Source organism: Momordica charantia, assembly GCF_013281855.1.
Source record: "Momordica charantia cultivar OHB3-1 chromosome 5 unlocalized genomic scaffold, Mcharantia_2.0 BLBB01000005.1, whole genome shotgun sequence".
Taxonomy (NCBI): domain Eukaryota; kingdom Viridiplantae; phylum Streptophyta; class Magnoliopsida; order Cucurbitales; family Cucurbitaceae; genus Momordica; species Momordica charantia.
In genome coordinates this window covers 5,476,963-5,500,474 of record NW_028275163.1, presented here as the reverse complement: position 1 = coordinate 5,500,474, position 23,512 = coordinate 5,476,963, and the positions used below count along the sequence as shown (strand labels likewise).

Here is a 23,512-nt window from a genome sequence, read left to right as displayed (position 1 = left end):
TTTGAGCATGCTGCACTTGGACACACAGATAAAAATGAAGTACAAGCATGTTTCCATGCAGATATCAATAGAGGCAAGTGTGGGGAAAACCGCAAAAGATCAATAAAAATTCCTAACAACAGATTCATTGAGAGGCTTGCCTTACTGTTCAGCTCTCAGCAGATTATGGAATGTTTAAGTAGAGATCTTAACATTGAACTTCACCTTTCCACAAAACTCCTGAAGAAAGGAATGCTATTTCCCAAGTGGCCTCTCAAAATGAAGAGCTTTGTAAAATCATAGAAGCATCGCAAAAACTATGAATCAATAACTGCTGCTGCCAAAAATGGAACTGAAAGGAACAGATGCAGGAACCTGCTGGGGAGACCATTCGCACATAGCGCCGTCAGCAATTGGAGAATATGGTTTTCTTACTTTCATTAGCATCATTTCCTGAATCATATAGTAAAAATTTTAGCATACAATACAATCACAACACGTCATGCAGATATTCATGGTATGAAAAATTATTTTTGTTACTGTTACCAAAAAAATCTCATTTAGTCAAGTGTTTAACTATTTCACTTTTCCCAATTTTGTAGACTTTTCTTGATTATAAATGTATACTTCACTGGATACAAGGAAAAGTAAATTCTTTTCCCAAAGTGGTTAATTAATACGATTGATTAGTTGAGCTACTTAGTTTCTGGTCTATTGATAGCTGTTAGATAACCAAGGTATGAATTAAATTTACCAAACCCATTTGCTTAAACTTTTGGGTTGAGTGGTGGTTTATTCATCTTTAACATGGTATCAGAACGGAAGGTCCTGTGTTCGAACCGCTGGTTATTTCCTTCCCATTTATTATGATTTCCACTTGTCGGGTTTTGTTGCAATTTTCCAAGCCCACAAGTGAGGGGGAGTGTTAGATAACCAATATATGAATTAAATTTATCCAATCCATCAGCTTAAGCTTTTGGGTTGAGTGGTGGTTGATTCATCTTTAACAATAGCTATGGACATTCTCGTGGTTAGGTAAGACTGGTTTTGCAGTGGTTACTTTCGTGGCTATATTAGACACTTGTTTAGACTGAATACCGAGTATATGGTGCTGCATTTGGGCATTTTTGGGCTGCTTGATTTTATGGCAGGGGTTGGGTGTTTGTTTGGTTGGGTTTGGTCATTTTTTATAACTGTACTTTAGGTATGTTGTTATATAGATTTTGGATGATATGTTAGTTGACTTGGTTTTAGGTCAGACTTCGGTTGTAAGAACTAGAAGAGAATGAGTTTTTTTCCTCTTAAAGCCTAGAATTTCCGACCATCATTGAATCGCATATAAGTCTGGAAAATTAATGGAATAGTAAAATCACCGATCAGTGAAGGTTTATAGAAGCTAAAAACTTTTTTAGCAAATATTAACCATTGTGGAGACTACTTTTAAGGTTTATAACTAAATTTGGACATTTTAGAACCAGTTCCCTAAGTGCAAGAACCAAAATGGTATTTTAAACTAATAAAAAAAACAGTATTATGGAATAGGGTTCCAAGACAAAGCAAACCTTTGATAGGTTTTGTCCATAGGTTTTCATTGCAAGCTCAATTGAAGTGTAAACTCGAAGAGCTTGGTCGGTGCCTCGGTTACATTTTACAACATGAGCATGCTCCTTCACCTCTGTTGATCGAGCTTGTAAATAAAGGATGAGGCGAGAAGGTGGAGCTTTTGGATGGTCTTTCTTTCCTTGCGTCAGTTCCATTGTCATAAGGTCACCCCATAGAACATCCCATAACACGGAACACGGATCTTTAGCTGGGCTGAACTTCCTCTGACCAATGATGGAGGAAGGTTGCTGTAAAACGAAAAAAGTTGTAATTATCACGTACTGCAAAGAGGACCAAAAAAATGTATTCTAATATTGGCTAGCTTACTTGCATCAACATGACTCTTCTATGAGTGACAACAAGTATTTTCCCTTTGGGAAGTAAAAAATGATCTTCATAAGCATCTGATAACGCAAACTTTCCACGCACTTTAAATAAATCAACCTGTACAAAAAATGAACCTGATTCTGCCAGCTGCAATATAACCTTCACCCAGGGAAAATAAAAGTTGATTAGTGTTGCAAGCAGAAGTTTACATTAGATCCTACTCAAAATATCATTGTCATCTAGGTTAATAACATCATTCTCACTGGAAATCACGATGGAGGAAGAAAAACCTATACAATTTGCTTACTAGAGACTTTGAATAAAAGATTTAGGACATCTTAATTTCTTGGAATGGTTCAAAAAGGAGCATAGCTACGTTAAAAAATTGTCATAGATTTATTGAAAGAAGCATGTATGTTAGGGTGGTAATCGACTCTTGGATAGAAATATTAAGTTCAAGAAAAGAGAAGACAACTTTCCTCTTGGAAAAAAGAAGGATATGTCTGGTCAGGAAGCTTATCTATCTTTTCCTACCTTCATCCTGACATCAATTTTGTGGTAAGCATTGTAAGTCAGTTCATGAACATTCCTACAAAAAGAGTCTATAGGATCCTTGGGTACTTAGAAAAGACACTAGAGTTAAAGGGTTTTCTCTTTCAAAACACACTAAACGAATTATTGACTTGACTCTAAGGAAGATTAGGCTAGTTCGACAGTTGATAGATGATCCACTTTTGAATGTTGCACTTATGTTTGGGGTAACTTGGAAACCATGCAGACCAAGAAACTGCGAGAGCAATGTTGAAATTCAATTTAAAAGAGAATTTTTTTTTTCATAAAAATAATTCCTTTGTATGAATGAAGATGTTCCTCAACAATCAAGTTTCAATTTATGTTTCTGCTAGAATACTAACAAAATCCAATTAGTTAAATAAAGTAACTTATTGGAATGCTATAAGGGATATTATTAGAGTATTAAGGATATATTAGTATTTAGCTAGGAAAGTTGTTCGAGAATTTGTTATAAATAGAAGGGGTGGAAAAGGATTAGGTATGAAATTGTTTAGTGTGGTTTACGGTTGAGTAAAAATACAGAGAGAGGAGGGTCCAAAGACCTCGAATTATTCTTTTATATTTCCATATATTTCTAGTTGTTTGAGCTACATATGCACAATTGATAGTAAAACTCCAGAGACCAGCTAAATAGTACCTGTCCTTGTGCTTTATAATTGTCATATGGTCGAAGCAAATTATCACCACTAATTACACGAGGCAGCCTCCTTCGTAGAAGTTGCTCATCTGAAGTGATAGCAGATGCTATCTTCATTCTCACAGCATTGGCACCTTCGGTAGTTTTTGATAGAAGATCTAAAACTCCACTCACTGGCTGTGCAGCTGCACCTATTATGCCTTTTCCAACACCCTGAACAAAGCCCTCAACACCAGAAGTTTTTGCGCCCTCAAGAGGCTTTGTTAATATACCAGTGACTCCTCTAAATAGGCCCTTGGCTAGAGCTCCACCTCCTTCTCGGATAACATCACCCAAATCTTCTACACCCTTACTCTCCTGCAAAACAAATATATTAGTCAACATGCTCCAGATTTTCAGGAAAAAGAAACGCTGAAAAAGTGGGATATATTGCAAGGATTATAACTGCAGGTGAAGACAGCATACCCAAACAATTTTTTTTTTTTGTGCTTGTTCTAATTATTTTGTTATGAAAAGCCCCAAATAATTTGGGATTTAGCTCAAAGCTCGGTGTTGCAGACTAATTATTACTCTACTACAAAAATATTTATTCACGGTTAAATCAGTTTCTACCTCACACTGACACATTGCAGACAGCTAGATAACTACCAAGACATCATTTAAGTAAGATTCGTTGATTAGGTAACGGTTTAGTTCTAATTTCATGCATGTGCATAATGTGCCATGCTCATGCATGTCTACAGTCCAATACTACCTGTGGAATGGGATTTAGCTCATAGAGATGCTTGCCGGAGCAACCTAAGAAAATTTAAAGACAATTCCCTGGTTTTGCTTCCTTTCAAAAAGAGCATCCAGGTAACGATAACACTGATTTTCTAAGCAGACAAGAGAGGTTCCCTGATGTCTATATTTGCACTAGTTTTTTCTAAAGAAACTGTTACACACCTGTCTCTGACGGCTTTGTATGAACTTCTTGTCCATTGATAAGGCAGCCACACCTTTACTCATATGGCCAAGTGCACTACTCGCATTACCTAGTATGTCAACACCTGAGAGAAGTTGGAGAGGTTGGCTAAGGAGATCCTTCCGAATACTTGATATAGCCGTACTGACCATTGCACTCTGCCTCATGCAGACATTCTCATGAAATCTTTGATTTATTCTGATCTGATAAAAAATAGGTCAAGAGTTATGTTTTCAGATATATAATTGTGAAAAGAATTTGAGACCCGAGAAGCTAAAATTAAAAAATCACAATAATCCAAAATGGTAGTTGCACTCAAAGAGTAGTTTAACAAATAAAGGTAAGCAACGCAGCAGTTTGCGAGTGTTAAGAATACATCCAATCCAGCAGAATAAATCTTTATCTAGATAATCAGCTCCCAAATGGGGAATTATAGTCCCATCCTATTGCTAAGCTGGACAACTCGAGAGAGTCAATCTTCTCTCCTAACAGTAACACACAAAAAATACAGAAAAATTATTCACACCATAAAACTGTTCTTATCTACTTTACTCTACCCATCTTACTTGTAAGTAACTCATAGCAGTTACCATCCTTTGTGACTAGCTAGAAGTTACATTTCTTCACTATTCATCCCTTTTGGCGTACAAATTTGTAATGACAGCCTAACACATGACCAGAATAATCCCAACAAAGCTACAGCTGTCTCCACCTAACACTCAGCTTCACATTAAAATATATCTCGAATGCATCAACTAACGGATGTGGAGGAACCTGCAAGCTTACTAGAACACAACAACCATCTCCAACCAAATCTAGCAACTTCAAAAGAAAACCCTACTCTTTCTCCACCTAATACTCATGTTAATTAAGATCTTCCCACAATCTGTAAAAAGGGGACTGGAACTTGCATTCCACCCACTTTCACGTTTTAAATCTGTTACCTTCTACAAGTCCTCCCCATCATGCAAATTGTTCACTGTTGAAATTGCTTTGTGCAATCCTATTTCCAAATTTCAGTATTTTACAAGAAAGCTACATCATATACGATTCTGTTCATCATTGTTAGAGTATATATTAGTATATTTTATATTCTTGTATTAATATTAATTTGTCCTTTACCTTCTCCTTATTGGATTAGGTCAACCTTGTATATTTGTCTATATATAGACTTTAATAATGAGAATACATAACATTGGATTCTCTCCTTAGTCTCTACATGGTATCAGAGCTATAGGTTTCTTCTAAAATTTTTGTGCCCATTAGGGTTTTGATGCCCATTAGGGTTTTATCTATTAGGGTTTTGTTCATTGCTATTCAACTTAACTCACGACCACCGTCGCCGCCGCCAACCATCGCCGCTGCCACCGCCGACTGCAGCCAACCACTGCCGCCGTCGTTTGTTGATTTGCCAGCGCTGCTGTTTTCCGATTGCTGTTCGTGGGTTTCGTCTCGCCGCCAATCGCCGTCGCCGTCACCGCGTGCTTTCGTCGCCGCCAGTCGCCACCCGTCGCCTTCGCCCCTCTGGTTGTCGTGGGGTAGCACTTAGAGTTTCTGGTTTCAGAAAACACCTAATCCGGTTTGGTTCCAGCAGTTTGATTCATCTATTTTGTTTGGTTCGGGTGGTTTGGTCTGGTTTTGTCGTTTTGTTCAAATAAGTTCGTTTGTTTATTATGGTTGAGAAGAAATCAATCGTAACTTATGAGGTGATTCCAATGATATCAAAAATCACAGAACACAAGTTGTCTAACAAGTTGGGCATGATTAATATATATGCACCAACTTGAGGGAGAGTGTTAGAGTATATATTAGTATATTTTATATTCTTGTATTAATATTAATTTGTCCTTTACCTTCTCCTTATAGGATTAGGTCAACCTTGTATATTTGTCTATATATATAGACTTTAATAATGAGAATACATAACATTGGATTCTCTCCGACCTTAGTCTCTACAATCATTAAACCAAACTTAATCGCTATCATTAAACTAAACTTTGGGATGGCCTAGTGATCATTTGGCAAGTGAAAAAGCAAATGTACTTTGTGAGCCACGTGGTGGGGCCAGCAGGATACCGAATATTATGAGTTTTCCGACTTGTAGGGTTAGGTGAATTGTCCATGAGGTTAGTTTACGTGTGTATAAGTTGACTAGAAACAATCATGGTAACGAAATAAAAAAAGTTAAAACTAAATTTGTGGAAATTAACAAACACTTTAAGAAAGCTTGAGAATGACAGAACCAAACATATTGAGGTTGATAAACATTTTATTAAAGAGAAGATTGATGTAGGTGCAATATGTATTCTGCAGGTGCAATATGTATTTCTTATCTTGCAACAACAGAGCAAATGATTGATGTACTAACTAAGGGACTTCTAAATAAACAATTCGACAAACTAATCGACAAGCTGGCTATGGATGATATCTTTTAACCAGCTTTATGTGTAAATATTAGCTGTCAATATTTAGCATTCATGACATTTATTTGTTTCGTAGTGGGTCTTTCTCCTATATAATAAGACCTAAGTTGCATGTATATACCAAGTATACTACACAGGTACTTTAGCTTCCACATTATCCAGGAAAAGTTAGAAGTACAAAGCAGCACACAAAGAAAAATAATAGAACATACTGGTAGAACATACTGGCATGTTCTCAGTATTCCCCAATGCAGTCATCAGGGAGGACCAAAATCCAAGAACGCCCCTCGGTCGCTGACTGGGTGACATAGCCATAGAGAGTCTAAATCGAACTTCTGATATGTGAAGAACTCTGTATTTCCAAGTTATATTAAAACAACTTTAAGAAATCAGGGTCCATATAAAATCAAAATGCAAACAAAAGAATAACGATAGATACGAACCTAATCTGAATAACTGGATCCACTGAAACAGCAGTACTTCCTGTATCCTGTAATCTACTGAGATTAACTAGTTGGATCATTTCATGAAGGCGCCAAATTATTGGTTCATGAATATTAATTGAAAAGGCATAACTTTCAGGACCCTGAAGCTCCGAGAAAAGGAAAAAAGTCAGAGAAATGTTTGCTAAATCACTTTTTATTAGGAATTAATAACAACCAAATTCTCACATGAAAGCCTATATATGGATAGATACAGAGATCCAGTGACCCATTTGATTGCATTGTCATTGAAAATTTCAAGATATAATCAGTCTCCTCCCCAATTCTCTGTGGTCTGAAAAGAACTGGCATAGGAGTCAATGGCAACTGGTTATCTACTTGTACTCTAGACATTCTAAGTTTCAACCTGCATCAAACAAAAATATTATAACATGTAAAGTTTTCACCTAACATCATTTTGGAGAAGCCAAACACAAGTGCATCACTCAAAATCTTTAATCCAAGCAACTAGTTTCTCCTATATTGCACATTACTGGGTGCTAGAAGACCGGTTAACTTATGAATACATTGAAGTAAGGGCCAGGGGCATTGTTTGGTGGCAAATGATTTTGCCATATTTGGAAATATAGTTGTTGAGATACTCATAAATGAATTAAATTTACCCAACCCATTAACTTAAGCTTTTGAGTTGAAGGATGGTTTATTTATCAGAGCGGGAGGTCCTGTGTTCGAACTCCTGCATTGTTATTTCCTCTCCATTTATTATGATTTCCACTTGTTGGGTCTTGTTGCAATTTTTTAAACCCACAAGTGAGGGGAGTGTCGAAATACTCATAAATGAATTAAATTTACCCAACCCAGCTTAAGCTTTTGGGTCAAGTATGAGATAGTTTATTCATCCTTAATAATAGTACAAGGAATATGATTTTGAAAATTATGCAATTTTGTAGGACTGACGTTCATCATTGATAGACCGATAAACATGGGGAATATTGTGCCATATTTGAGCTTGGGCTAGATCTACTATTCTTTTGGACCAGCTTGCTAAGATGCAAATTAGGACTACTGTCAAGGTCTAAATAATGAGGGAGATATAGTTTATTATAATCCTTATATGGGTTGAAACAAAGTCCGCGAGCATGGTTTGGAAAATTCAGTCAAGTGATTGAGAATTTTGGAATGAAGAAGAGTAAGTCAGATCATTCTGTTTTTTATAAAAAATCTGAGTCTGGCGTTATCTTACTAGTTGTGTATGTTGATGATATTGTGATTACTGGTAATGATTCATCAGGCATCCTATCACTCAAGTCTTTTCTTCATAGTCAATTTCATACTAAAGATTTGGGAATGTTGAAATATTTCTTAGGAATTGAAGTAACAAGGAGCAAGAAGGGGATCTTTTTGTCACAAAGAAAGTATGTACTTGACTTGTTAACTGAAACAGGAAAGTTAGCTGCTAAGCCGCGTAGTACCCCAATGATACCTAATTTACAACTTACAAAGGAAGGGGAGTTATTGAAAGATCCTGAGAAGTATAGGAGATCAGTAGGGAACCTGAATTATCTTACGGTTACGAGGCAAGACATAGCTTATCTAGTCAATATTATGAGTCAGTTTATGAGTTCTCCTACGACTGACCATTGGATCGCATTGGAACATATTCTATGTTATTTGAAAGGTGCTCCTGGACGTGGCTTGTTATATAAAGATCATGGTCATCTTAATATTGAATGTTTTTCAGATGCTGATTGGGCAGGTTTTAAGGAAGATAGAAGATCAACCTCAGGATATTGTGTATTTGTCGGAGGTAATTTAGTTTCTTGGAAAAGTAAGAAACAAAACGTGGTTTCGCGTTCGAGTGCTGAATCAGAATATAGAGCTATGGCACAGTCGGTGTGTGAATTAGTATGGATACATCAGCTTCTGACTGAATTGGGATTTGGCATCACCACTCCAATAAAACTTTGGTGTGATAATCAAGCAGCTCTTCATATTGCATCTAATCTAGTATTTCATGAACGAACCAAACACATTGAAGTTGATTGTCATTATGTACGTGAGAAAATACAGCAAGGATTAGTGGCTACAGGGTATGTGAAGACTGGAGATCAGCTAGGAGATATCTTTACTAAAGCATTGAATGGAGCACGAATAGATTATTTGTCTAACAAGTTGGGCATGATTAATATATATGCACCAACTTGAGGGGGAGTGTTAGAGTATATATTAGTATATTCTTGTATTAATATTAATTTGTCATTTATCTTCTCCTTATAGGATTAGGTCAACCTTGTATATTTGTCTATATATATAGACTTTAATAATGAGAATACAGAACATTGGATTCTCTCCAACCTTAGTCTCTACAATTATAAATGATAACAACCTTAATCCTAACCTGAAAAAAAACTTCTGGAAAAAGTAGAAATCCAAACAACTTCTGATGTATAACAATTTATTTCTATCGCTACAGCTTAGGTTTCTGGTAATGCAGAAAAGAGTGCTCTTTCCGTGTATTGACTTTCAATAATAGAGATTCAAGAAAGCATATGGTAAGTATATTACATGTTTTCAGCCAACACATCCATAACAAGAACAGATCTGGGGTGTTTAAATCGAGAGAGTGGTTCCTTTTGAATAATATACAGATCGAAAGAAACAACCTTACCTACTGATACCAGAGTCCAGGCCGGTGGAATATGCTAGAAGAAGATTTTGCACTGAGAAATATAATATCTCCTCTGGTGTGTGATCAACAAGAGATATTCCAAGCTCAGCTAATTCCACAATAACATGATATTCACAGTTTGAAATGGAGGTAGATTCTGAACTATAAAAATCAATTCTAGGAGGATTTGATAAAGGTGATAAATGACGTCCACCAAAAAGTCTTCCAGGTTCATTTTCTGGCATCCAGTCTCTAATAAGAACAACATTAATTTTCTCTTCTTTAACTATGGTAACATGCAAAGCTTTAGAAGGTCCACCAGCGACGGCAACAGGTTGATGATCAGAAATTTCATCAATATCATACTTATCTGTTTTTGATGAGTCTGAACCATCTATTAAGAGTTCCAAAAGGCGCCTTCTACCTAGATCTTCCCATAGAAAAGAAATAGCAGTGTTAGGTAGAAGCAATTTCCAGGAATCATTGGTACCATCAACTTGCCGAAAACGTATCGGCAAAAAAACTGAACGGTTTTCAATCCTGCATGTAAAAACGCATTGTGGAGCAATTAAAGTCTTGAATAAGTTCTAATCTTATAAGAAAAATTTATTTCGATTAAATACCTGTAAGGTCCCGATGATGTATTGGGACGGAAAATAACTTCATAGCGTGAGCACTTTGCTCCACTGCTCACTTCCACCCTCAATTGAAATTGATCATTTCCACCATCTTTTTTCAAGCAGATTCGCATCATACCTTCGTTGTAAATGCTAAATGGAGTACTCCACTTGTACCCCTCAACCCGCAGCTGAAGAGTAGAAAAAAATACTTGGTAATGAAAATTTGTCTGAGAAACCAAAGCTATATTATTTTGTTTAACGGTACAAACCTTCAAGAGTTCAACTTTAGCATAGGACTGCCATCCAAAGGGTTTTGGAGGATCAGAAGGATAAAACCATGTTGACAGCTGAGAATCACACTGCTGCAAACAGAGACTGCACCCGAGCCTATTAATAAACAATGTGTGAGGCTGAAAACGAACAACCTGAACAATAAATCATAGTTAAGACCTCATTTGCTTAAACATAACTTCAATCTAAAGGTAACAAGAATAAGGCTAAACTAAATTGTGTTTGTAACATCAGGACTTTCAGTGAGTGCAGAGTCAGAAACAGATTTCTTTCATAGAAGACTACAAGTGTAGTTTATAGTGAAGAAAATCAAGCTGTAAATTAGGTTTTTCAAATTAGGAATTCTATCAAATATTATTTCCTTGTATATTCTGTAATTTATCCTTTCCATATAGGTTTACATTGATTCCTTATTTATTTGAAAGTTTTCTTGTATATTTACCTCACCTCAAATAAATAAGAAAAATATTCTCTCATAAAGCTTCAGATAGCCATCCTTCGTCCTGTCAAAAGATGGTAGCCAAACTATTCTTGCTTGCTGGGGCAGTGGGACAACAGAGAGGGGGCTGGTGTTTCAACCCTACTATAAGAGAGTGGGTTTAAGACTCCCACCAAGTAACCAAGTGAGCAAATAGTGGACATAGTCGCCTGACAAGCCAAGTCAGAGCCGAGAGAGTAGTGTCATGATGTAGTCAAGGAGGATGGTGCATTATCTAACACATCAAAAAAGATGTGCACAAGAAAGCCTCGCTAAGACGCAAGCAAGTCTAGAAGCAACAATGACATTAATGGCGTCAGTGACAAGTGAAGCTTTGTATATGAGAAATATTTTTCTTTATCTCTTAAGTGGTGAGTAACACCCATATTTATACAAGAGGTTCTAACCAGATGCACTCAAAAGAATTAATTTAGTTTATAAAAATTTTAGCTAACTTCCTAATTTCCAGCTGAATTGGTTCAGCTTCAACTTGATTTTCTACCCTGCCCCTTAAACTGGATGGTATATGCTAGTCATTCCAAACTTGGAAATAAGTCCCCCAAGTCTAGTTCGGTGTAAGGCCTTAGTTAATATGTTAGCAACTTGCTTATCTCAAATCCTTAGTTAATATGTTAGCAACTTGCTTATCTCAAATCCTTAGTTAATATGTTAGCAACTTGCTTATCTCAAATCGATTGTATTTGTCTCAATCTTCTCACTGATGAAGTGACGATCTATCTCGACATGTTTCATTCGATCATAATGTATCAGGTTCCTTGCAATGGCTATGGTGGATAAATTATCACATAATACCTTTATAGTGAATTTTGTCTTGATCTTGAGTTAAGTAAGAAGGCGTTTTAGCCAAATTCCTTCCTAGGTCCCATTTGCTAATGATCAAAATTCAGCCTCGCACTACTTCGGGCAACAACTAGATGCTTTTTACTACGCCAAGTTACTAAGTTTCCCCATACATAAGAACAATATCATGATGTTGACTTACGGTCAATAGGAGATCTAGCCCAATCTGCATCCATGTAGACTTCTAGAGATCTGTTTGTGGAGGCCCTTTTCAAGATCGTACTTGAGATATCTCAATATTCTATACACAGCTTCCATACGTTCCTTAGAAGGCTTATTAAAAAATTGACTTACCACGCTAACAACAAAGCTAATGTCTAGTCGGGTGTAAGTCAAATATATTAGCTTTCCAACTAGCCGTTGATACCTACCCCGACCAACTGGTTTATCTTTGGGATTAACTCCAAGTCAAATATATGGAGAGCCATGAGATTCTGGTTACCTTGTTGGGTGCATTCCCAGAACTGCTTACTGTCAGTGGATTTGTCAGTGGATTTGTTTTGTTCAAGAGTTGTTGTAACATGTACAATAAATCTTTGGTAAGTGGTTGTTGGTTAGAACTTTAAGAGACAGCAACATTACCCCTAGGTTCTCGATCCGATTTGACAGTATTTGGCTTCCAATTTGCTGGTTTCCCATGTAATTTCCAACAAGTGTCTTTGATATGTCCCAGTTAGTGGCAATGGTCACACCATGGCCACCCTTTGCGCTGCCAATTATCACCATATAATTGAGAATTTCCTCGAGCAGCGAGAGTGATTGGATTATTCAGATAATTATGTTGAGAAATAAGAGCAAATCCACTTTGGGCGGGAGAATGTTTAGTGGGTCCCAACATTACTTGTTTTCGACTTTCTTCTTGACGGATTGTAGAAAAAACTTCTCGAAAACTGGGAAGTGGCTTAAAACCAAGGATTCGACCATGAACTTCGTCAAGAGATGTATCGAAGCCCATAAGAAATTTGAAAATCCTTCTTTTCTCCACAATTTCTCGATAGGGAGCACCATCAGTCGAACATTTCCAATCATGAGTGTCAAACAAGTCCAACTATCATCAATGGCGAGTTAAATTGGAATAATAAAGCGTAACAAACGAGTAACCTTGTTTGAGATCCGGATAGTAGTCTCTATCTGGAAAAGTTCAACAGTGTTGTCCTTATGGGAGAATGTGTCCCGAGCTGCCTCCCAAATTTCTTTGGCAGTTGAAAATAGAAGAAAATCCTCCCCAATCTCGATGGTCATGGAGTTGATTAACCAACTCATTACTTGGTTGTTTTCGGCCCTCCATGTGCGAAAGTTTAGATCATCAGCCTTGGGTGAAATTGCTTTGCCAGTGATATGATCTTCTCGCCCACGACCAAACATAACCATCATCACAAATTGGGACCACTAGAGATAGTTGTGGCCTTTGAATTGGTGACATTGAGCATGGTTGTTCTCAGTGAAGGGTGAAACAAAAATTTGCAATTTTGATCCTGACATTATATAATAAATAAGAGGAAACAAAGAGAACAATTAGGTCACTATCTAGAGGGAAAAATAATATGGTGGCGACGGTGGTGGCAGAAATGGCAGTGGCAACCACGACGGTGATGAAGGCAGCGATGGCAGCTTTGTTTGAGGACAGCAACAAAGGCGACGACGTTGTCTGAGGGCTGCGGCGGCTTTGTATAAGGGCAAGGACAGCGGCAGCAGCTTCGTCTGAGAGCAGCAGTGGCAGTGGCAGCTTTGTCTGAGGAAGAAAGTTAGGGTTATGGCGACGACGACTAGGGTTCCAGCGACGAAGCTAAGGTTTGAAGGAAAAAAATCAAAGCTTTGATACCATGAAGCTTTGTATATGAGAAAGATTTTTCCTTATCTCTTAAGTGGCGAGTAACACTGTTAGATATCCATAAATGACTTAAATTTACGCAACCCATTAGGGGTGCACAACCAAACCGATAAAATCGATGAAACCGAAAAATCGAACCGAAACCGAACAGAATTTTCGGTTTTTACAGGTTTGCGGTTCGGTTCGGTTTAATAAAATAGTCAAATCGAAATTTCGGTTCGGTTTCGATTTCAAGAGTCGAAAACCGATATTAAAACCGAACCGAATATATAATTAGATATATATATATATTAAAATTTACTTTTATTTATAGATATATTGATATTATTATTATTATTTATATTATACAACATTTAAAGGCATGACATAAGTGTCAATGCCACCTCGAGTCCCTCAAGAGTCAAGACAGCTGCCAGCTTGCATGCAGCCTTTGATTTAATGGCCGCTGGATGGCAGCTTTTCATTAATTTTTTTTTAAAATTTTTTTATTCACTTTCTTCAACCTTTTTCATTCTTCTTTTCTTCCATTCCCCCCCCCCCCTTTTGTTTCTTCCTTCTCCCATATCCCTGCCTTTTCTTTCTCCCTTCTAAGTTCTAACTTCTCCCTGATTACCTTCATTACTGTGCTGCGACCACCACGGTTGCCACCAACCACCGATCCAACCTCGCCGCTGCCATTTGCCAACTCCGCCGCTGCGACCATCAACTCCGACCTCGTCTCTGTCATCTACCAACTCGGCCGTTACCAGCCACCAACTCCGACCCCTTTGATGCACAAGTCAGACTTCGGTGAAAACAAAAAAAGAGTGCACTTGAAATATACGCCACTTTTCTAGCCCAGAAACCGACTAAACCGAACCGAACCAAACCGAATTTTCGGTGCGATTTATGCGATGCATGCGGTTCGGTGTGGTTTGAAATTTTCTTCTTTTCAGTATTCGGTTTCGGTTTCGATTTGGCTCTAAAACCGAACCAAACCGAACCGTGAACACCCCTACAACCCATGAGCTTAAGCTTTTGGGTTGAGCGGTGGTTTATTCACCTTTAAGATTGTATCATAGCGGGAGGTTCTGTGTTCGAATTCCTGCATTGTTATTTCCTCCCCATTTATAATGATTTCTACTTGTTGGGCCTTGTGCAATTATCCAAGCCCACAAGTGAGAGGGAGTGTTAGATATCCATAAATGACTTAAATTTACCCAATCCATGAGCTTAAGCTTTTGGGTTGAATGGTGGCCTATTCATCTTTAAGAAACACCTATATTTATACAAGAGGCTCTAACCATATGAACTAAAAAGAAGTAATTTATTTTACAAAAATCTTAGCTAACTTCCTAATTTCCAGTTGAATTGTTCAGCTTCAGCTTAATTTTCTACAGCAAGCTTATTGGGGGCCAATTGAGGCCCCGGACCCTAAAAGTTGGAGTTGTGTAGGGAGTTTAATTTATGCATTGCACTCAAAACAAGGAAACTCAATCCAACTGGACCATCATTAACAAATTGAACCTTGGTTCTGTCGGAAGTCATGTTTAGAAGAGTTGAAAGCTTGTAATACGATCCATCAGAACTGAAAGCCTTGACATCAACACGTTCCTGAAAGATCAATGTACTTTCAATAAGCATCAAATATTGTGAGATACATGGTAGATAATATTCTTATTGTGGTGATAATTTATCCTGCACATTAAATCACCTTGTTTTCAAGCTCAAGGAGGGAAATGCCCGCACTATAAATGTCAGAGTTACGCATTGCAATTGCAATGCCAACACGAGGTACACATGTCTCTTTCTGAGATGTAAATGGTGTAGCCCCAGGACGACCAGCATAATCTTGGGGAGAAAGCATGCTAGGAACTGGAGTTGTATCCTCAATTTCTTCTAGGACTTGTGCATTTCTTCTAACACTAGAATGTCTCCTGTCCAGTGAGTGTATGGGATTTCTCAAGGCCATTTTTGCAGACTTAACAGCTCTTGACAGTGGTAGGGAGTCTGAATCTACACTTTCAGGGGGTTCCAACTCCACCACTCGATAAGCCAAAGATAGAGATGAATCATTAACGATCCAGTAAGGAACATGAAACCTTATAATTTTTGGGCCAGCAGTAGTCCCCCCCATTACTCGTTCAACACTTAAACGAAGTCTCCTGCATAAAATATGAAGATTATACATACATATATATAAATACATACGCAGTACACACACACATGCAAATACATGATGAATGAAATTTTGTGAGGTACTCTTAGTATGTCAATTCTATCTGTATAGAAATATTAAATATAAATATATGAGGAAAGATTTAAAGCCACCAAGGCCTAAGGGAACACCAAAAAGAAGCGTGGAAGCATCAAAGATATGTCATTCATCACAAATATCCCACATGTTCAGCTAACAAATAATTGAGAGAGAGAGAGAGTAGCCATAACAATCAAAAGTGGAACAAAATAAAAGCAGCAAGGAGAGAAAACCTTTTATTTTTCTGATGAACCATCCAGAATGCTGAGATGGGGTCATTAGACGTGGGATCCAGAACAAGAATGGGATCCTGCCAATGAATTTAGGAAAGAAGTGAATAGGTTCTTATCAAATGGTCGTTCCCAAATATAATATGATGTAAAACAAAACAGTTATACTTTTTCTGAAAGTTTCTTCCATAAACTTTCAGTGAACTTTTAATTGATCTATATTATTTTTTATTTTGAACAAGATACGAAATTTTTATTGATAAATGAAAACAAACAATATAAGTTCAAAGATACGAACTCCCTCCCATAAGAGCAAAAAGAGAAGCGACACAATGAAAAATAACAAAAAAGAAATACAAAAAAAAGATCAAAGAACTAAGAAGAGAAGATAAAAGCACTCCAGGAGTCACAAATGGAACTAGAATAATAATCCTTTAACGAAGAAAAAAGAGAACACCACTGGAGGCTTTGAATTTGTAACACCAAAAACACCTTTGCACATTCAATTTTGTTTCTACACGGTCCCATGATTAAGAAAAGATCAACTATATTTCTTACCAATACAAAAATTTGGGAATAAATAGAACTTTCTAATATTCCCCTAGTAGACGTTCCCTTTTCTTCTCTAATTTTGAAATAGAAACAAACTTTTCATTAAGAATTTGAAAAGCTATGAAGTAATGACCTATGGAATACAAAAGATTCTCATCTGAAAGCAATCCCGAAACCAATCCCAAAACCAACGTACATGTCACACTCCCAAACCTAAAGAAGAACATACAATAAAACGTGCCAAGATAAAGGTCATAAATTCCTTCGGTTAGAACCCACAAAAACCGTGATGGTGGCTGTAGAGAGAGAGTTGAAAAAAAAAATTTTTGAATGAAAAAACCAGAACTTGAAAATTAAAAGGGCCAAATTGAATCAATACCCAAAATTCCGGGGCCAAGGGCAAAATTATCCCAAGAAAAAAAAAAGAATAAAACTGAATTACTACCTTTTCCAGAGCCCAACCACCCTGAACAAATAAGGTAAGATATATAGGCTTCTGAGTATCCGCTGAATATACTTGTTCACTACCTCTTGACAATATTATGCCATTTTGTCGTTCAATGCATTTCCCATCTTTAATTTTTTCCCAGATAGTAAACTCTGCAGAACAAGGAAGTCTATTTTCCAATTTGATGGGAGGGTTGACAGAAATTTTCCAGTCGTAAACAGGGGCATTAAGTTCAGTATGAAGAACTGATGCATCTGCACCTACACTTAGCCAAAATTGTTTGTTTCCAGAAGTACAACACAGAAGCATGTCCTTCTTCTCAAGCTGATTCAACTTGAATGCAAGATTAGAAATTTTATTTTCCTGCTTCGAAGTAGCCTGCTTAGCCAGCAAGCCTTGATCAATAAAAGCGTGATCCTTTCCATATGTATAGACAGAACCAACAAAAGCTGCACGGCCCCAAGTATATTGGGTGATGAGCTGATCACTAGAAGGACGAACCAATAAACACTGATCAGAATCTTTTAATGTGCTTCTCCATGGTAAACTAGCAGAAGCTCCAGGGTTTATGGAAGTTAAAGCAGTCTTCAAAGAGTTAACACTTTGGTCAGGTAATCTCTGTCTTGTACGAACCCAACGCCTCCGGCGCACAACATCAGAAGAAGAGTTTTTACTTGACTTGAAAGAGGTTAAAGGCCACTTCAGACAATGAAAGTCAGGACCATATCCCCAGCCGTCAGTGTCTACAAATTGCGTCTTATCGATAGCCCATGTTGTTGTCCATTGCCATCCAGGAGGAAGGGGTGGTTCAGAAAAATCCTTCAGAAAAGCCACAGAAAGGTTAGATGCTTGAGATTATAACAACACCAAAAATCCAACTTCATTTATTTTATTAATTTTTCTTAGAAACTATCAAATCCAACCATATGAACAACGAGTCATCACTTTGAAGAAAAAAGTAACCTTAGATGAATGTGAGAAGTCCTGTGTACTCCAATGTCCTGGATCATCATGACGGAAGCCAAGAACCTGATCACTCCATCCAGAATTTGGATGATAACGTTGATTTTCAAAAATTTCTTCAACCACGATATTGGAACTACCAGTTCCTAAAGAGGCATCATACTCATGAATTAAAGACACTTGGCAGATGGAGATATCCAATTTAATATCTGAATCATTTACAACTGTTACGAGCCCCCTTAAACTTGCATGTTTTTTTCCATTCTTCATGACAACATCCATGGCAATATAGTCATCTTGTAGTAATATGGGAGCGGTGGATAATGGAAGTAGAGAGCGGATACTTTGCCACGCTCCATCTGCTCGAAGCCCAACCCAGAAACCTGTGTCTCGATCGATGAAATTCTCATTTCCTACATCCCTTTGAAAATTTGCAATTGTTTTCCTCTCGAAATATGAAGAAGAAACCAGCAAGATTCCACAGTCAGCCATGTTTTCCGGATCATTTTGCTGAAAATGTGAAAAAAGAATTTTTAGTGAACTACCAAAACTTACAAAGTGTTCGTGTGCAATGGCATCAATTTTTGCAAGAGCAATCAAAACTTTTCATTTCCCACAAAGCTCACCCTTTTCTTTATTGTATATGACACAATATTATGAACATCATTTGTCTGATGCACCATCCTCACTGAAGCAACTTTCTTTAGCACACTTGAACCACGTCCAACAGAAAAGGAAAGAGCACCAACAACTTCACCTGCATTATGGAAGCACCAAAACTTTTACAGGAAGTAGAAATTATGTTGCAGATACATTCTAAAATATTATTAAAAAAAAGAACAACAATGCAGAAGGTTCTCCCTCCTCTAGCCAAACTTTGATAAAATATGCCCATTGCCAAAAAGAAAAGCTTGGTAGCACAGACACGCTCAAAATGAAGAAGTGTCGGTGTCCGACACTGACACGCGTCCAATGTGTTGGACACGTGTCTGAAATTAATTTTTAATTTTTTTAATTTTAAAAATTCCGACACGTTGGGGACACGCGAGTGTCCTTTTTTTTTTCTTTTTGATCTTTCTCCTCCTACTTCCCGATTTTATTTCCTTTCCCTCTTACCTAGTTTTCTTATTTCTTCTTCATCAACTAAAGACCAAGCTACAGGTCTTTTTTCTTCTCTAGAAACCAAATAAAAATCAACCAAAAGTCACGTAATCCCAAAACTTATAAAAGATAGGTGAACAAAGAAGAAGATAAAGAAGAAGGAAGAAGAGGCGGCAATGTTGAGAAAGGAGAAGGATGAGAGGAAAGGAGGTGAGAAAAAGAAGTAGGAGGGTAGCGGGTTGTGATGAAAGAGATAAAAACTAGGGCTAGATTATTAAGTGGGAAGAGGGAATCAAAGATGAAAATAGGGTCTTCTTTATTATGATAGAAAATTTGGGGCCAGAGTTAGGTTTTCTTTTTTATATATATATAATTTCTATTTAAATATTAATTAAAAATCATTTAAAAAATTAAAGTGTCCCCAACGTGTCGTGTCCTATTTTTTTGAAAATTGACGTGTTGCCGTGTCGGTGTCGTGTCGTATCCATGTCGCGTGTCCGTATGTGCTTCTTAGCAGAAAGGTGTCCTATATAAAGAAGCAATCGAAACAAACTCAAATAGAACTATGATAACTAACTGAAATAAGTGAAAATTTTCACATTTCACATTTGCTTAAGACAAATACTATATATAGAAAATAGGGAATACTGTGTCATACTGTTATTACCTAAGCTAAAACACGGCACATGACTGCCTTTTAAGAAACATGATTAACATAAAAATCTCCAAGTTTGAAAAGTGACTATAAGCTGTAACTTTACTCCTCCATGGTGCGTGATGTGCAAGAATAGTGGAGAAGATGTGAACCATTAGTAAGTTTCTTGTCCAGTGGCTACTATTTTGTGGTCAAAGTTGATATGCAAAGCATCATTTGTTCAAGATTTGTGGCTTTTACAACCTCCCTGATTAGAAGGTCACACTTTATTTTGCCAAAATGAGGGGGGGGGGGGGGGGGGGGTCTGCTATGTTTTGGTTAGATTTGTCAGATTGCTATCACAGAATAAAAGGGCCTCCAAGTATTTATGGTGTAGACGATTGTGGTTGGAATGCAGTTTTAAAGAAGCATGGTTCAGGCTCACTAAGTTAGGGAATGGCAACAGAACTATTTTTTGGCATCACATCTGGGTAGGAGATTCTTCTCAAAAGGAAAATTTTGCCTCCATTTTCCGAATTGCTTCTCATCCTTCTATTTTGGTTTATGATGCTTGGGATGGAATTCTCTCTAGCTAGAAAGTTGAAACAAGATGTTCGTTGAAAGATGATGAGATTTGTGATTTGGCAAATCTTTTATCCTCTCTTTCCTTGATCTCTCCACTTGAGATAGAGGATACTCGTATATGGAGTTTGGAGAACTCAGGTCTCTTTTCAGTAAGTTCTCTTGGTAAACTTAGTATCTCCTCTTCGTCTTTACCCAAAGATTTTTGTTCTCTACTCTGGAGTTCAGGCAGTCCAAAGAGGGTTAACTTCCTCTTATGGGTTCTTATCTATGATAAAGTTAATACTTCGGATATTCTTCTGAAGAAATTGGCTTCAATGGCCTTACAGCCCTCAATTTGTTTGTTATGTACAGCTGCTGGCGAAAATCAGATTCATGTATTCTTCTTTTGTCCATTGGCCACTTATTGTTGGATTAAATTCCTCCAGCTCTTTTGGTTATTATGGGTTTGGGACAATCGTGTTCCTTCCAACATCCAACAAGCAAAAATCAGATTCATGTATTCTTCATTTGTCCATTGGCCACTTATTGTTGGATTAAATTCCTCCAGCTCTTTTGGTTATTATGGGTTTGGGACAATCGTGTTCCTTCCAACATCCAACAATTGCTCAGTGAAACCAAGTTCAATTCTCAAGCTCACCTTCTTTGGGTAAATGGCATCAAAGCTCTCATCTCAGAATTATGATTTGAAAGAAACCAAAAGGTTTTTGAAGGAAGAAGAAGATCACATTCGGATTGTTTCAACATTGCCAAATTCAAAGCCTCACAATGGTGTGCTCTTTCCGATTTATTCTCTAATTACTCACCTAGTATGATTTGTATGAATTGGGAGGTATTTATAACTCCCAGTTAACTTTGCTCTGTTTTGTCTTCGATTATGTTGTCTTGTTATTTGTCATCGTTTATCTTGTATCCTCTTATTTCTCTTTTTCACCCCTCATGGAGTTTGTATCTTTGAACAATTATGTTTCTTTTCATCTATCAATGAAAAGTTCGTATCTTGTAAAAAAAAAAAAAAGAATAAAAGGGCCTCCACCTCCACCAACCGTCTTTAATTATTTAAATTATTTGAGCTTATAGTTAGTTATGTTTTTGGCTTCTGTTTTTAGGCATTAGACACATCTATTTCACTATTTGAAATTAACGAGAATGAACAAAGTCCTCTAGCACTGCTTATTTACTTTGTAATTAATTTATAAGCATTAAATATATATATATATATATATATATATATATTGAATAAATTCAATGCAAAAATAAATAAATAAACGCTATTTTCCCCTTAATAAGTCAGTCTAAGGGACTTGAAAAATAGACCAACTTGATATGATGTTTTTCTTTTATATATAATTAATAATATTAAATGTAATGTGATTGTTTAGACTAATGACATGAAGCCGCCTATCCAATCAGTCAGAAATTAGAATCGGAAAGATTAAACTTGGAGAAAGAGTAAGCAAGAGGATGAACCAAAAACATACCTTTTCCAGCTTTGGCAGCAAGGTTAGTAACCTCCACTTCCAACTTGGCCGACCCCTGCAAAGGTGGAAATATATGATTTAAAATTAAGAAATCAGTTATATACGATCACTTAAAAGTAAATGCAATTAAGAACTTTTTATAAATAGCAAATTAGGAAAGTTAGATTTATATCTTTCAATTTAAAACATGTAATTTTTGTGTAAAAGCCCCGTATTTATTTTTAATATCTTTTATAAAGATGTTAGTTAGTAATTTGAATATTTTTGAACTAGCTATAAGAATCTTTTATTGATTTAAAAAAAAAAGAATCTTTTATTAATTAAATTAGGAATTCCTAAATTAATAATTAGTTTTAAAAAATAATCAAAATATCTATTAAGGCATTTCCTAAAACAAAAAGGAAAAAGAAGATAAATAAAAATCCCTTTAGAAGTTAGAATTTGAATTTGAATAGAATTCAAATTAGGTCTCATAGTTTCTATAAACATAGCCCTTAAGCCCGTGGACGCAAATTAAGTACCTACAACAAACAGAAACGTTGGAGCACTGCTGTTCAAATGTTCCTATGTAGTCAGTGGAAAAAAATTCGGTCGTTATTTTTTTCTCTATTTTTCATCTATTTCCTTCCTAGATTTTGTTTGAATGTTACAGTACATTGCCGTCAAATAATGGCTTAGAAACCCAAAAAAAAAAAAAAGTAAAAAAGGATGAAGAAGTACCTTTTTAGGAACTTCAAAAATAAAAAGTTCATTCCATTTTGCCATGCCTACACCCGATAAATTGTTTTCTGAAATCAAGGGTTTGACACATTTTGTCCTTGCACTCTGAGGAAAAAGCTTTTGTTGTCCTGGCACCTGACCGTCAATGACAAGCCTCAAAGCACAGAAGAAGCTATGGCTATTACCATCATCGATAACAGGTAAACCCTGCAAAAAAAAAAGAAAAATGAACTCCAGGTTCAAAAGATTTTTATAAGATATCACATCTATTTGAGCAATAACCAATTAATAAACCACAACTACGCATACAACCTTTGCTTCAATAATCTGTACTGCCACAGAATAGCGTGGTTCTCTAGATTCATCTGCTACATTTAACCTGTCTGAAAACCTTGGAGGTGGAATCCACACTGACACACAGTCACCAATGGATAGCTTATCAACTATATCTAAATTTTGCTCACATCTTTTCAAATAAATTTCACAGCCAAGTTTATTTTCTACAACTGCAGTTTGCAAGTCATCTTCATCCAATGCTGAGAATGTAGCATCTTTTCCATGTCTAAGGTAGTCAACAGCTTCCTGCAAGAGGAATGGTTTAACAAGCACAAAAAACATTAGCATACGACCAACATCATCTACAAGATCAATACCTCATTTAGTTTTTGTACTCGTTCTTCAAGTTCCAACTGTCTTCTCCATGATAGGATGCCCCCAGTGAAAGTTTCAAGATTTGAAGCACTGACATTAATGTTAACTATGCTGGTAGCAGCAATACGTATTCTTTTCCCAAGTTTTGGAGGCTCGTTCACGTTGGTATCATATGTTTCAAACCTGACAAGTGAGGAATTCAAGAATATCTAGTGAT

At 36.7% G+C, this 23,512-nt stretch overlaps 2 protein-coding genes across 4 annotated transcripts in view; both read right to left on the bottom strand.

Moving 5' to 3' along the window:
• LOC111009309 (calcium-dependent lipid-binding family protein) overlaps positions 1-23,512 on the bottom strand; it is an 84,177-nt gene that overhangs the window by 498 nt on the left and 60,167 nt on the right. The window contains exons 43-63 of one of the 3 annotated variants that reach the window (XM_088123958.1): positions 23,298-23,478; positions 22,957-23,226; positions 22,645-22,851; positions 21,925-21,979; positions 18,753-18,883; positions 18,127-18,636; positions 17,161-17,982; positions 16,167-16,243; positions 15,391-15,841; positions 15,204-15,290; positions 10,506-10,661; positions 10,240-10,424; positions 9,617-10,156; positions 7,177-7,354; positions 6,949-7,091; positions 6,731-6,857; positions 4,064-4,285; positions 3,119-3,475; positions 1,909-2,067; positions 1,542-1,829; positions 141-432 (exon numbers count right to left, since the gene is read on the bottom strand). In XM_088123958.1, the coding sequence (XP_087980084.1) occupies positions 304-432; positions 1,542-1,829; positions 1,909-2,067; positions 3,119-3,475; positions 4,064-4,285; positions 6,731-6,857; positions 6,949-7,091; positions 7,177-7,354; positions 9,617-10,156; positions 10,240-10,424; positions 10,506-10,661; positions 15,204-15,290; positions 15,391-15,841; positions 16,167-16,243; positions 17,161-17,982; positions 18,127-18,636; positions 18,753-18,883; positions 21,925-21,979; positions 22,645-22,851; positions 22,957-23,226; positions 23,298-23,478 (5,275 nt within the window). In that variant the 3' untranslated portion in view covers positions 141-303. Of the gene's footprint in view, positions 1-140; positions 433-1,541; positions 1,830-1,908; positions 2,068-3,118; positions 3,476-4,063; positions 4,286-6,717; positions 6,858-6,948; positions 7,092-7,176; positions 7,355-9,616; positions 10,157-10,239; positions 10,425-10,505; positions 10,662-15,203; positions 15,291-15,390; positions 15,842-16,166; positions 16,244-17,160; positions 17,983-18,126; positions 18,637-18,752; positions 18,884-21,924; positions 21,980-22,644; positions 22,852-22,956; positions 23,227-23,297; positions 23,479-23,512 lie in introns of those variants that run through there. The other 2 variants (XM_088123959.1, XM_088123960.1) reach the window with 2 other exon arrangements.
• Positions 12,532-13,940, bottom strand: LOC148211190 (uncharacterized). Its single transcript, XM_088124662.1, has 2 exons — positions 12,956-13,940; positions 12,532-12,914 (listed from the first exon to the last, which is right to left on the bottom strand). The coding sequence occupies exons 1-2, from the start codon at positions 13,238-13,240 to the stop codon at positions 12,540-12,542; spliced, it is 660 nt and encodes a 219-aa protein (XP_087980788.1). The 5' UTR covers positions 13,241-13,940; the 3' UTR covers positions 12,532-12,539.

Excerpts from the sequence above, each read along its gene's own strand:
- LOC148211190 (XM_088124662.1), bottom strand. The coding sequence starts at position 13,240 with ATGATGGTTATGTTTGGTCGTGGGCGAGAAGATCATATCACTGGCAAA. Across the intron at positions 12,915-12,955 it reads CAAACAAGGTTACTCGTTTG|TTGGACTTGTTTGACACTCA; the intron begins TTACGCTTTATT and ends CATTGATGATAG.